Raw genomic sequence first — 14486 nt, forward strand, 5'->3', positions numbered from 1 at the left:
AGAGCATTAAAACGCTCATTACCCCGATCGCTGTGGGAAAGAAGGCCACTTGGGCCCTCCGAAGAATTGCTTTCCACGCTCCGCTGAGCTTCGAGAGGTGTTTTGCATAAACTGCTGGTTCCTTGTGGTTTCCTCCGAATTATGGCAGCCCCGTTCAGCCCCCCTCCACTGAGTCAAGGTTAGTTTTGCATTAAAAAATGATTTATTCCGACAAAAAAACACTCTTATGACTATGAAAAAAAATGCTTGTAAAAAAAATAGGAATATCCTTGGGGATTAGCTGTGGTCCGCCAGGGAGAAGCTAAGGCGTCTCTTGGTGGCGTCTCTGGCCTGTGCCTGCAGCCACATGGCGTCCAGCTGGCAGGCGGCCTCCAGCTCCTCGCCACCCAATCCTCGGGTCAGCCGGCAGTGCTCCTCCTCCAGTTCACAGTCGCTGGTGGAGTTGTGGCCACTGTCCGGACTGATGTGAGGGATCTTCTGGGAGGGCACTGCCCCGGATCCGGATCCGGATCCGGATTCCGACCTGGCCGCGGCCAGCAGCTTCTGCGCCGACTGCCTGACGCTGGAGGAGATCTTGGTGGTGATCTTGCGCTTGCGCCGCACCACCCGCTGCCTGCGGAGCTGCAGGGAGTGCCGCTTGCCCTGGGATTGGATGGCGTTGGAGGGCAGTGGAAAAGGCAGCGGGGAGCGCACCTCCCGCTCCTCGAAGCCATCGGCTGGCAGGGAGTCCCTCCGCGAGGGCGACTTCCAGTACTCGCACAGATCGCTGGCCGGATCGAAGGCGGGGCGGTAGGTGGGCGAGTGGGTCTGGGCCTGGGCCTGTGCCTGGTTGTGGCTGCTCCGGAGCACCTGCTGCCTGTGCCGCTGGCGCAGATGCTGCCTGGGCTGGCGGAGGTGCTGCCGGGCATTGGTGCCTGGCTTGCGGTTGCTCTCCAGGATGGCATCGATCATGCGCTCCAGGGTCACATCCCCCATCTGGCTGGAGCTGAGTGTGGTCTGTTCGGGGGCAGCAGGAGCAGGATGCGGATGCGGATGAGGCAGTGGCTTCTGCTCCAGGTAGCGTGGCTTCTCGAAGTAGCTGTCCGGGATGCCCACGCCTCGCAGGGCGATCAGGGAGCCAGGGATGACGGTGGCGTTGGGCGAGTACTCCGCCTCGAAGGTGGGCAGGGTGCAGGCGAACTTGAGGGGGGCTGCTGCTCCGGGCACACCAGTGGCTCCGCCCGACGGCGGGGTGGCCAGGATGTTGCTCAGATCCTTGAGCAGCGGCGTGCGTGTGTTGAGGGTCAAGGAGCAGGCGGGAAGCGGAGTGGAGGTCAGCTGGTTCTCCTTGCCGTGGGCCAGGCCAAGGGACTTCCTCTTCAGCTTGCCCCGCAGGGCGTGGAACTCGCTGTAACTGGAGCCCACCACCTCGCTGGTGGCCATCCCCTCATCCTTCGCCAAGTACGAGGGTCGTGGCTGGTTGACGGCCCACTTGAGCATCTTCTTTGTCTGGGTCGACTCCGATTCCGACTCCTTGCCTTTTGGTTTTTGGTTTTGTAGTGGGTGCTGCAAGGAAAAAGAGCAAAGGGAGATTGTTATTTCTGGTTCTCGCATTCCAGAACTTGACTTTTTGAAAAAGCAAACAAAAAAAGGGCAGCAGCAAAGTTGCCGGGTGAGTTTTCGGCAATTTTGGCGCGCTTTTTCCGCGATATGTACATATATATGTATATATTGATATGGCAAAATCAGCCAAGCAGCAAAAATGAAATCAAAAACGAAATCAACCACTCCTCACGAGCAATTAACTGGACCACGGGCAGCCTTCGGCTGGACCTTAATAATTTAATTGACTTTCAACTTGATATGGTCAATTACAATATTTTTATGCATTTTTAAAGATTTTTACTTTATGCTTCACTGAGTCCCAAAAAGTCACTACTTATCCTTAAAATTGTACTCTTATGTTGGGTTTTAATGTATTTACATTTCAATCGTCCAATTATTTGGCCATAGCTTTAAAAAAAACTTATAATTTTCATACTTGAATGAGTGCCGAAAAAGCACTTATGTTCTTTTTAAAAACTTTTAATTGCCATACATGAATGAATTTTTTAAGTAACCCGAAAATCAGAGATATTTTCAGATTTGCATAGAGATTTTTTTAGTTTTCATCTTTCAATCACTTGAATTTACCTTTTTCAGTAGGTTTTCGTTTGAGGCACTGATATGTGTTGTAACAGCAAAAAAATTGGGTTCACAGATATATTTTGCGAATATATATTTTTCGGCAATTATATAGTGCACAACTTGACGGAATTTCTTTAAGTGTTGCGCTTGGCCCGTCGCGTTTTTCTGGGAGATCGACTGTGCGTTCCCTTCGCCGTTCGCTGGTTGAATGACTGTCGATTCAACCCGCAGAACCCTAAGCTGCCCAAGGTGAGACATGGTTACACCGGAGAGGAGAGCGGGAGAGCCCTGAAGAGACCGGGAGAGCGGACATGTTGCGCATGTGCGGACGGCAGGAGAGAGCAACAGTGCCAGTTGAACGGGTAGACTGCTCAACCAGCATTCAACCATTGAAAGTGGGTGGCGGGAGAAGTCCTGTTTGGTGTCCTTCTTATAGAATTTTTAGAATAAATCCTTAAAAATCCCACAAAAACCATTGAACATATGAATTAAACAATTAATGATATTTATTTATAAGCGTATTATTTTTATAAATTCTTGGTAATTAAATGATAAATCAGTAAATACTTTATATTTAAATTTTACATGAAAGTAATTCGAAGTTGTGTTAAAGACTGTGGCATTTTAAAACAATTTCACATTGAATTTAAAGAAATTTTTGTTCAAAATCTTTAAAAGGTACTAAAAATGTTGCTAGCGGTTCGAAACTATTCCTAATAATGTTTAAACATTTGAAGAAGGGAGGCGTAAAATAAAACATAATATGAAGAAGAAACTGAACCGATTCTTTTTCCAGAGAACCATTATGCAGTACAAATTGGAACACAATTCCTTATCAATTTCATAGTTCAGCATACGCTACGCTTTAATCTACATTAACTTATCTTTATAATCAGTTTTTATAACCATTTACCGATCGATTTACGATCTGGCAACAGCTGTGCGAATCTTCTTTGATCGTGAGATTTTTTAATGGCCATCGGTGATGATCAGTTGGCCAAGTTCAGCTATGAGAAAGAGATGGTGATACCGAGAGTGCAAGGGGGACGGAGCATAGCTGGCCAGCTGTTCCCATCGCCGCTTACGCCACAAAACATAATTTTCAATTACCTTTCTCGCAGCGTGTGGCTCCTTTCACCTTGGTTTCCTCACTATACCCTGTTTCTTACGATCTTAGGGTATACTCGGTTCCGGAAGAAGTAGGGAGCAGGAAGTTCAAAATAATATTATACCTATACATATGTGTTCTTAATCAGAAGCTGAAAAAGAAAAGGTTTAATAATGCTGAAGATATTTAGGTAGTCAGTTTTTATCAAGTTTTAATAAGTATATTTAATATTAATTATAAAACTAACACTTTATGGTTAACAATTTGTGGTCATTGCTTTTTGATAAATGTTGTCCAAAATTTGAATTTTAATTTATAAAAACAAGTTAAATCCAAAATTTTATAACAGGTTAACTTACCAACTTACTTATATCATATATTTCAAAATAATTTTGGCCAATATTTCTACTTAAAGTGCTACTAATAGGTAGTGAATATCAATATACTGTATATAACCCTAAATTAAATGACTTAAGTCCTGTTAGTCCCGGGTATCTTACAGTCGTAATTATTTGATATACCAATTCTTCCTGTTTTTTTCATTCCTTCTTTTTTGATTTTCGCCAAGAAAAGGACAACACACAAGCAGCGGCACAGGAACTTGGGCATTGTACAATTTTGGCCCATTGTTTATGGGACAAGCTGAGGAGCGACTGCGCTGCTTCGAGAAAAATGTTGTGGAAAATTGTGCAATTGTTTTGCAATTTATTGGTTAAAGGGCTCCGTCTCCGGCTCCTTCCACTTTCGATCCTGTTTTCTCCCCTCGTATTTATTTTCGCAGCCGCCGAGTGTCCGTTTTAGAAAACGAGAATTAAATCTCTCCGGCGAAAGAAGCCGTACATCTGCCCATCTTTATTATTTGTTTTTCGATATTGCTGCCCAATTTATTTGACAGTTTTGTGCAAAAACTAAACACATTTTTTGTTCAGTCTTTAGATAGGAAGTTGATTGAAGCAGGTCCTGCGGAGATTTCCTATGTCCCTACAGTTCCGGACCACCGAGTGGGACTTAATTTATGGCTCCTGCTGGCACAATTAAAGATGTTCAAGTGATGTGAGTTCATCAGGACCACCCCCATTAGGATTTTAACTCATCAGTCCCATGGGAATGCCTGTAAGACAGGACATCTTTATAAGGCAGATTCTTCGAGGCTTTGCTTCTTGTCAATTATTTTGTTGGATTTCTTATAAATAATTTGGTAAATAAGAAATAACATTAACATTTGTATTCACATCTTAAAAATGTGTAATATTAATATAATATTTTCATTTTGCTTATTTATGTAGTGAATTACTTTTTTTATTGACGAAGGTCTTAGCTCTATTTTAATGAGCTTATTAAATGTTATTTAGTGAAAAGCTTAGAACAAAGGCCAATGATCTTTTACCAAGTGTTATGCAGCTTAGTTTATTAGTTAACTTATTTGAAGAGTTATAGACTTTTGTGAGATCTCCCAAGGTATATCTTTTGTTTAGACAAATCACTTCAGCTCAAGAAAGACCTCGAACAAATTTGGATTCCCGATATTCTTTCCCACAACCGTTTATTCAAATAAATCTCAAACCTTCGTTTCGCAAAATTGGCATTCGAAAGGCGCTTTCCGAGACCAAATTGATATAGGCCCTAATTTGCCGTCCCATTGAGGGGAAAAATGGAAATTAAGGTGCCCAGTGCCGATCAGCTGCCCGGCAATGTCGAGTGACCAACGATAAATCTCGGGAAAAAATGAAGCAAATTGAAATAAATCAATAATATTGGGCGAGGACCGTGGAAGATGGCCAGCAGCTGCAGTGCCTGCCTTAAGATGTTCCATCTTCCCAATAATCCGTGCCGTGCCAGTCCTTTGAATCAAAGGCAATTTTACGCATTGGTCACTGGCCGAAGGGCGAAGGATAATGCCGAGCGCAGAAATCGAAGAGAGAGGGTGACAAGGAAGATAAATTAGGGCAGGAGGAGCCCCTCGCCGCTCCTTTCGATTTGTTTTTCTCCTATCCAGTTCCTCCTCCAGCCCTGCCGCTAATAAATTGCCCAACAATTGTGCAATTTTTCAAAGATGGACCTTGACGCAAAGACTTCACGCTCGGATTTGCTACCGTTTTCCTTTCGCATTTGTTTCTTTTCCAATCGCTTTTCCAATCAATGGTGTTTTCTGCTACACGTAAAGAAAATGTTGCAAGTCTTTAAACTCGAGAGTGTGAATTCTATTGAATATTGAATATGAACTATTGAATATATTATACAGTTCTGATAAAAAATTAGTAATGACTTCAAAACGACAACCACATTATGGATATTAGTGATTCTGAAGAGGAATATATATTACAATTGGTATGTGAAAAATATGATATTATTTTGATAATGTAACCACAATGATGCTATAAATTAATCTATTTATCTTGTCTTACTCATAAAATAAATAAAGATTTTGCTCTACTTTATTGCATTTCATTTTTAAAAGTGAGGCTTTTGATTAGCCTTTATGATTACAAACATATCAAATAATGCATACGGTTTTCTTCGCTGTGCAGGATGGCTGTTGTTTTGCCGCCCCATCCCGCTCGTCATCGCAAGGAAAAACGTGCGGCGGCAAGGACATCTAGATAAAGTGGAAAGTAGGTAGGGGAAAGGAGTCGGGGCGGGGGGAAGTAATCTTGAATCACACGCCGCACACTGATAGCGCCAGGACGCAGGACCTCAGCGCAAGGAAATGGAAGGAACCTCAGGACCCACAATCCTTGGCCGGACAGCTGTTCGGGGATTAGCACAGCTAGCCTTCTAGAGCTCCTTCGCCTTCTCCTTCTCCCTCTCCCTCACCTTTGCTTTCTCCCATTACTTTCTCCTTCGGGGCGCGCAAAATTATTAAAACCTGGCCCTGAATTATGGGCCATAATTTAGAATTCCAACGAGCTCCCTGCGAGCAGAGTATTTGTATTTGCTCAGAGCTTCCCTCTGACTCCTTCGTCCTTATATTTTTCTGCCTGCTCGATAAGGCTGGCGGGCAAAAGGGGGTGGGGTGTTCACAGGACCCAGATCCTTTGATTGATTTGGGATCGCTGTGAAAAGCTGGCATCCATTGACAGGCAGGCATTTCAAGGACCTGAGGCTCCTCGATCGGGTTATTTGCCCAGGATCATGCGAAATCCCAAGAAAGGTTCTGCAGATCAATAGGTGATGCAGAACATAGCGAATAATTGGATCTGGGCCAAGGAAGAACTAAATGAAAAGGGCTATCAAAGCGAGTGAAGGCAATGTATTGTTCAAGCTGACACTATTGTGCGCACTCTTAATATCGGTTTATCTTAACAGACATTTCGTAGCTTTCATTTCGTTAAACTTTTAAGTTTTGTTGAATTGAATGAATCAAAATTGATATATGTATTAGCATAAATAAAAAATCAGTTGATTAATATAACAAAGTCTTATTGCACTTTAGTCTCAACTCTCTAGGTCGCATTTTAGACAAATTTTTATAAAAAATGAAAAAGTTTGTCAAAAAATAACATATTTCTAAACATTAGCTTAGGTCCCGAGCTACATAAAACAGACAGTTAGAAAAAAGCTTTTAAGCATTTTTTAAATAATAAAATCCTGGAAAGTAATGGTCAAATGTTGAAGTGACTTAACTCGTTGAACTTGTTATACAATATCCAACCGATTGGATCACACAGCTGCAATTCAATTAATAAATTGAACCATGACCTAAATTTGTCACAAGATGTGTACAAAAATGCAAATAATATTTAAGACAGCACCTTTGGCACAAATCAAAGTAAAATCTCAATTGACTTTTTCATTTTGGGAGCGATCAATTTTCGAATATGTATATCAATCCCACAAATATCCAGATATCCCAAAGGCAATTCCCTTGCGAGCCATTAAGAATATAAGAATAATATATGCTGATCGTTAACGGGGCATTTGTCAAACATTATTCGATGGAAATTCGAACTTGACAAATGCCAAGTGAAATGACATGAGAGATGTAATGGAATGCAAAGCGTTCGATTTCAATTTCAACCCGATCGCGCCGGGGGGGCGGGACGAGTTGATATTCCAGGGGTAGTGGCAGTGGGTTTTCAAGTTCAGTCCAAGGGAATGTCCTCCCGAAATCCTCTAGAAATTCCTCTGCACACAAAAAGGGAAAAAAAGAGAGAGAGTTTACAGCAATCTTACCTTCAATATTGAAAGGTGCTACCGAAAAGGTGGTGGTTCAACCGCTACACAGTAAATTAAATGTAATTTTTGTTTGGAAAACGTTCAAAAAATGGCTCATAAAAGGTCCGTCAAAAAAGGTTTTTTTGAAGAACTCAATCTAAAGAAAAGGAAAAAGTGGAACTAAAATTGTTTTGTTCTTTCTATAAATTTATATAATCTAAAGGGATTTTATCAAGTCACTTCATTATTGCAGTATTCAAAATAAAAGTGTGTTCAAAACTCACAGCTGGATTAACATATGCCGCCAAAATAAGTGGTAATTATGAAAACTTTAAGTTACGAAATTAATTTGGCCCGTATTTTCTCGAACAACCTTAGATTCTTAGTTTGAGTCATTGGAATGGTAGCAAAAATAATCATAAAGATTTTTTTACAGTGGCTTAAGAGAGGGTGAGCCGCCGAGAGCGAGAAATGTTAAAGTGGTTCGGAAAGGTGAGCACGCAACGTTGCGTGCAAGGGGAGAATCAGTCACTTTTCGTCTGTTGCCACGACAGGACGTGTTTTTCTCTGCGATCGCGAAAAGTTTAATTTCCCAAAATTTATAATTTTGATTTGCCACACTCAGCTTGTTACTACGCTTTTTTTTTAACGTGCAAAAAATCCAAAATTTATACAATTTGTTGACTGTGAAAAAAAACAATTACTGTACTACAACTATACTTTGGATACACAATAAGATCGCGGAAAATTCGCAACCAAAAAATACAAAAAAAGGTAAAGATAAGTGAAGTGCATAATATGGAATATAAAAACACGTGTGCATGTTTTTCGGCTAAATGTAAATTAAAAATGCATTAAAGCAGAAGTGTCTGGGAAGCGGAGTTTAATGAAAAACACCCCATTAAAAATCGCATGAAAATACATAAATTGTGCGCGTGCGATTTTGGCTTTGGGTGTATACTATGGGTAGTAGGAAATGGGTAATGGGTAATGGGTTTTCGAACTCCTTGTTCCCGGCCAAGTGCTCGAGTGCTCTTCAGACCAAAACGAGAGCGGCGGCTGCAAAATGCGCAAAAATGCTAGCACGCATCCCAAAAACCTTCCAATCCCCCGTTTCCCCCGCATCGGATCATCCACTCGAGTGGCCGGAGATCGACACCACTGGCGGATGGGGCAGAGGAATAGGAATGGGACTAGAGTGTGCCAGCACCACCATTTTGCTTTGACCCACACGGGAAAAAAATCTCTTCCAGTCAGTTAACTATGTTACCATTCAATTCCTTTTATTGAAATTATAAATAATTGTAATTATACAGCATTTATAATTTATGTTGAAAAAAAGGTTTTTTTTAAAGGTTTTTGTATAATTTCAATAAAAGGAATCCAACTTTTATTGAAATTATACAAAAACCTTAAAAAAAAAACCTTTTTTTTTAATCGTTTAGAAAACTTTAGCAATTGTAATTTATTTTCTGTTACTACATTTTTTTGGTAGCTTTCTATATATAATACATGTCTTAAATATAATATTCGGAGGTTTTAAAATTGAATTTCTTATTGATCTTGTTGTAATGACTGGCTATTTTTATTCGATAATTAAGCTATTTCCATTTTAGTCAGTATTCCATATCTATATTAGAATAGCCATATATGAACATCCAGTTGAATTAACATTAAACATATTTGGTTAGAATTGTGTATGCTAAAAAGTTCGTTTGGATTTTGGTTTATGAAAGGAGCAAATATATGCCAAATAAAAGCCCAAAATGCAGGGCTAATTTGGGTGGTATTTTCTCCCTGTGCCGAAGTACCACCCGAGCATACGAGACCAAGTTCGAGGCAGGACCTTGGGCTCAATCGCAGCTGGAGGGCAGTGGCAGTAGTAGTGGCAATGGCATTGCAGTGCAGTGCGATGGGAAAGCGAGAAACCGGAGACCCAGAAATCCGCGAAGCTTTAGCGCGCTTTTCCTTTGTTCCCGGGCTCTTTGTGCCTGCCCAATTGTTCGCAAGGACGAGCGGAACCAGAAACTCCTTGCCATTCAGCTGTGCAAATCCTTGCCGAAATCCCAAGGAAACCCCTGCAACGAAACTCGTTTCTCGACAAGTTAGTCGGGTTTTCGCTCCTTTATTTATTTTAAGTTTTTTGTATTTCATATTCCCTGTCCCCTTCAATTTTTGCAAATAGACAATCGCTAACTAGCCCTATCTTTTCGCCACTTTCCAGAACTCTTCGAATCGCAGGAGCGACAGACAGCAGCTGGCAAGATGCTCAAGTGGGCTGTCAACCAGCCGCGAAACTCGTATTTGGCCAAGGAGCTGGTCCTGGGAATGGGAACAGGATCGGAGGCAGGATCGCTGGACCCGAAGTCCGAGGTGGTGGGCTCCAGCTACAGCGAGTTCCACGCCCTGCGGGGCAAGCTCAAGAGGAAGTCCCTCGGCCTGGCCCATGGCAAGGAGAACCAGCTGACCTCCACGCCGCTTCCCGCCTGCTCCTTGACCCTCAACACCCGCACGCCGCTGCTCAAGGATCTGAGCAACATCCTGGCCACCCCGCCGTCGGGCGGAGCCACTGGTGTGCCCGGAGCAGCAGCCCCCCTCAAGTTCGCCTGCACCCTGCCCACCTTCGAGGCGGAGTACTCGCCCAACGCCACCGTCATCCCTGGCTCCCTGATCGCCCTGCGAGGCGTGGGCATCCCGGACAGCTACTTCGAGAAGCCACGCTACCTGGAGCAGAAGCCACTGCCTCATCCGCACCCGCATCCTGCTCCTGCTGCCCCCGAACAGACCACACTCAGCTCCAGCCAGATGGGGGATGTGACCCTGGAGCGCATGATCGATGCCATCCTGGAGAGCAACCGCAAGCCAGGCACCAATGCCCGGCAGCACCTCCGCCAGCCCAGGCAGCATCTGCGCCAGCGGCACAGGCAGCAGGTGCTCCGGAGCAGCCACAACCAGGCACAGGCCCAGGCCCAGACCCACTCGCCCACCTACCGTCCCGCCTTCGATCCGGCCAGCGATCTGTGCGAGTACTGGAAGTCGCCCTCGCGGAGGGACTCCCTGCCAGCCGATGGCTTCGAGGAGCGGGAGGTGCGCTCCCCGCTGCCTTTTCCACTGCCCTCCAACGCCATCCAATCCCAGGGCAAGCGGCACTCCCTGCAGCTCCGCAGGCAGCGGGTGGTGCGGCGCAAGCGCAAGATCACCACCAAGATCTCCTCCAGCGTCAGGCAGTCGGCGCAGAAGCTGCTGGCCGCGGCCAGGTCCGGATCCGGAGTGCCCAGCCATCGGTCTGCCCAGAAGAGGCGCCACATCAGCCCGGACAGCGGCCACAACTCCACCAGCGACTTCGAGGAGGAGCTGGTGGCCATGGGATCCTGTGGCGGACTGACGGAGGCGGTCACCAAGAGACGGCTCAGCTTCTCCTTCGCCGAGGATCTGTTCGTGGAGAAGTGACCCCGCGGGGCGTCTCTTTTTATGTTACTTTTTGACTACTGTTTGGTTACAATTAAATCATTTTTTTTTGTGTGGCTAAAAGCACAGCATTTGCCTTGGAATCCTTATGTTGAAAAAGATCCTATAACTATCTAAGAATCCTTTTTTTTTAATAAAACACTGATTTAAAAAACAAGCCCTTTTTCTAATTTTTTTTGGGAAATGGGAACTTCAAAACTACTTTCCTCACAAAGTTAAGATGCCAAAAATCGCCTTAAATATAAAAACATATGTACATAAAGATGATTTATGCTTAAATTTGTATAAGCAAAGCAATTTAATAGTTCACTTTTTTAAAGGGACTCGGAAGGTATTAACATATTATCTTATAAACGGCAGACGTTCCTGCCACACAAAAAAAACTGGATCCTTGTTAGCGTTAGATAAGTACAACCATTAATTAGGGATAAACAGCGTTTTTTGTGGGGATTACTTGGCAATAAATGTTGGCCAGCTATGCGGCAAACTGGATTCTCACGGAGACCAGTTCCGCGTTCCGCCCATGAATTCATCATCGTGACTGGGACATTGGCGAACTCCGACTGAATGGTAGGATACAGGATACAGGATACGGGATAGGGTATGCCGCGTAGGGTACACCCCCACCCTCGATTGCAGTATAAATGTTGCGGCATATCCTGTGCCTCCTTTACACGGCACTTATCACGCACCTGTGCACCACCAAAACCAAATGGCGAACCACCAACGACAAACGACAGGCTACAAAACGGTTGGCATTTGCATAAATTTGCATAGAATCGACCGAATTCTACGGTCTTGGGTTCCTTTTCGGTATGCATTGAATGTTTAGGCCAGGATTCGAGGTCCTTGTTAACTGTACTCGAGATCTACGAGTGCAACCCACCGAACCATAACTACACGGAAAAAAAGTTTATAGATTTACGGCAATCAGAAACTAATTGATCTGCAATTAAAAACAGTCTAATAGATTACTATTTTAGTCCATCAGTTGTTGTGTTTGAACAAAAAAAGATATAGCATTTACAAAAGCAAATATAAAGTAAGTAAATTAAATAATAATCATTCCAACAGTAGCTGCAATTTTCTCCCAGTGCATTAGAGAACTGTGACTCTGCGACTAAGCGACCCATAACTAAGTTATGCCAGTTATATGTCTGCCGATCATGAGGGGGCGGAGATACAAATTCAGTCTGATCCTGCACAGCCAGATGGCAAGGATATGGAGTACAAAATGGGACCATACATTGCTATAAGCTGTATGGGAGTTTCATATTCAATCAAATTAAAAATGCTTCTTGCTAAATAAAATATGTGAAACAATAATTAACTTTTAAGGAAAGATGTAAGATGATTGTGGCTTTTTATACCCTTGCAGAGGGTATTATAATTTTGGTCAAAAGTGTGCAACGCAGTGAAGGAGACATCTCCGACCCTATAAAGTATATATATTCTTGATCAGGATCACCTCCTGAGTTGATATAGCCATGTCCGTCTGTCCGTCTGTCCGTCTGTCCGTCTGTCTGTTTCTACGCAAACTAGTCTCTCAGTTTTAAAGCTATCGGATTGAAACTTTGCACACACCCTTCTTTCCTTTGCACGCAGTATATAAGTCGGAACGGCCGGGATCGGCCGACTATATCCTATAGCTGCCATATAACTGATTGATCGGAAATGCCATAACTTTGGTGTTTGTAAAGTTAGAAAGTTGGGATTTTCTATGGGTTTTATATTTGGCCAATCAATCCGACCTACCAAATTTCATAAGGATCGGCCGACTATATCCTATAGCTGCCATATAACTGATTGATCGGAAATGCCATAACTTTGGTGTTTGTAAAGTTAGAAAATTGGGATTTTCTATGGATTTTATTTTTGGCCAATCAATCCGACCTACCAAATTTCATAAGGATCGGCCGACTATATCCTATAGCTGCCATATAACTGATTGATCGGAAATGCCATAACTTTGGTGTTTGTAAAGTTAGGAAGTTGGGATTTTCTATGGATTTTATTTTTGGCCAATCAATCCGACCTACCAAATTTCATAAGGATCGGCCGACTATATCCTATAGCTTCCATATAACTGATTGATCGGAAATGCCATAACTTTGGTGTTTGTAAAGTTAGAAAATTGGGATTTTCTATGGATTTTATTTTTGGCCAATCAATCCGACCTACCAAATTTCATAAGGATCGGCCGACTATATCCTATAGCTGCCATATAACTGATTGATCGGAAATGCCATAACTTTGGTGTTTGTAAAGTTAGGAAGTTGGGATTTTCTATGGATTTTATTTTTGGCCAATCAATCCGACCTACCAAATTTCATAAGGATCGGCCGACTATATCCTATAGCTGCCATATAACTGAACGATTGGAAATGCCATAACTTTGTTGTTGTTAAAGTTAGGAAGTTCGGATTTTTTATGAGTATTAAGAATGCATCATATGAATAATTTTGGAGAATATAATTTACAGAGTATTCTGCAAGGGTATATCAACTTCGGCTCCGCCCGAAGTTAGCTTTCCTTTCTTGTTAATCTATAAATTTGAATTTAAATGATGTCCTTTTTTTCTCAGCATTTTTTGTTTGTAGCTTTAAGATTATAAATAACAAGAAAGGAAGTAAAATTCGTCAAGCCGAAGTTTATATACCCTTGCAGTTATTACAAAACATTCCGATTTCTATGCCTATATTAATAATAATAATTGTTTTCCGATTTTGACAAAACTATATCTCAAAGGAATATTTTGATAAACAGAAAATCAGCAAAATAAAAGTTTCATTTTCCTATGGGAGCTATATGATATAGATGTCCGATCTTAATTTAATTAAAACCGAAATTTCATAGTATTTAAATATTACCAAATCCCAAAAAACAAAAAAAAAATTAAAAACAAAAATTGATAAGAAATGTTATGCCATTTTTACCTAATGAGCTGAGATGCGGTTTCAGTTATCAAAATAAGGGCTTTCATTATGAATTCTACCATGAAGTATATATAAATATTTTAGGTATGTGAGTGGGCTGTTGCTTTTGGCGTTGTTAGATATCTATTAAATGCCTTTAGGTAAATACCTTTGGACCCTGGCCATTGTTTTGTCCCGTTCCTGTTCATGGTCCTTGTTTTCGCTCCTGTCGCAGATCGGATGCGATGCATTGATCCATTGTTGGACTGCTACTGCTGCCTCCGCTTTTCATTTGCTCTGCTCAATTGAGTCCAACCAGCTGCCCGAGAAACTGAATCCCGAACCGAGCTCGAGTGGAGGTGGAGGTGGAGGTGTACTCTGATTTGCCGGCCTCCCTCTCTCTTGCCAAATGTCACATAAGAACAGGATCAGGATCAAGATCTCGGGCAGGAGCAGGCGCAGGCGCAAAAACACCTTTTCGAAAAGTGCGCCAAAAGGGAAGACGCGAGAATACCGAGCACGAGTCAACTGCAAACACAAAAGGACGAATGGGAATGGGAATGGGAATCGGAATAAGGATAAGGACAAGGAGCAGGCCCAAGAAAAAGGACACAAAATCGCATCGTGGCATGCGTCGGCGGATGAGGAGGGCGACAGCTGTCGTCGCGAACACC

The 14486-nt window shown here is 42.8% G+C and overlaps 2 protein-coding genes across 2 annotated transcripts; one reads left to right on the top strand and one right to left on the bottom strand.

The window, feature by feature from the left end:
* Nucleotides 1–276: 276 nt before the first annotated feature.
* On the bottom strand, nt 277–2358 carry LOC108049790. The gene is made up of 2 exons (XM_017131105.1): nt 2173–2358; nt 277–1545 (listed from the first exon to the last, which is right to left on the bottom strand). Exon 2 carries the CDS (start codon nt 1477–1479, stop codon nt 277–279), a length of 1203 nt encoding a protein of 400 aa, XP_016986594.1. The 5' UTR covers nt 1480–1545; nt 2173–2358.
* Nucleotides 2359–7974: 5616 nt separating this feature from the next.
* LOC108049832 lies at nt 7975–10993 on the top strand. The gene is made up of 2 exons (XM_017131163.2): nt 7975–8203; nt 9654–10993. The coding sequence occupies exon 2, from the start codon at nt 9695–9697 to the stop codon at nt 10877–10879; it is 1185 nt and encodes a 394-aa protein (XP_016986652.2). The 5' UTR covers nt 7975–8203; nt 9654–9694; the 3' UTR covers nt 10880–10993.
* The last annotated feature ends 3493 nt before the right edge of the window (nt 10994–14486 follow it).

Source organism: Drosophila rhopaloa, unplaced genomic scaffold (genome assembly GCF_018152115.1).
Source record: "Drosophila rhopaloa isolate 14029-0021.01 unplaced genomic scaffold, ASM1815211v1 contig_3, whole genome shotgun sequence".
Classification (NCBI taxonomy): domain Eukaryota; kingdom Metazoa; phylum Arthropoda; class Insecta; order Diptera; family Drosophilidae; genus Drosophila; species Drosophila rhopaloa.

Excerpts from the sequence above, each read along its gene's own strand:
- LOC108049790 (XM_017131105.1), bottom strand. The coding sequence starts at position 1,479 with ATGCTCAAGTGGGCCGTCAACCAGCCACGACCCTCGTACTTGGCGAAG.
- LOC108049832 (XM_017131163.2), top strand. The coding sequence starts at position 9,695 with ATGCTCAAGTGGGCTGTCAACCAGCCGCGAAACTCGTATTTGGCCAAG.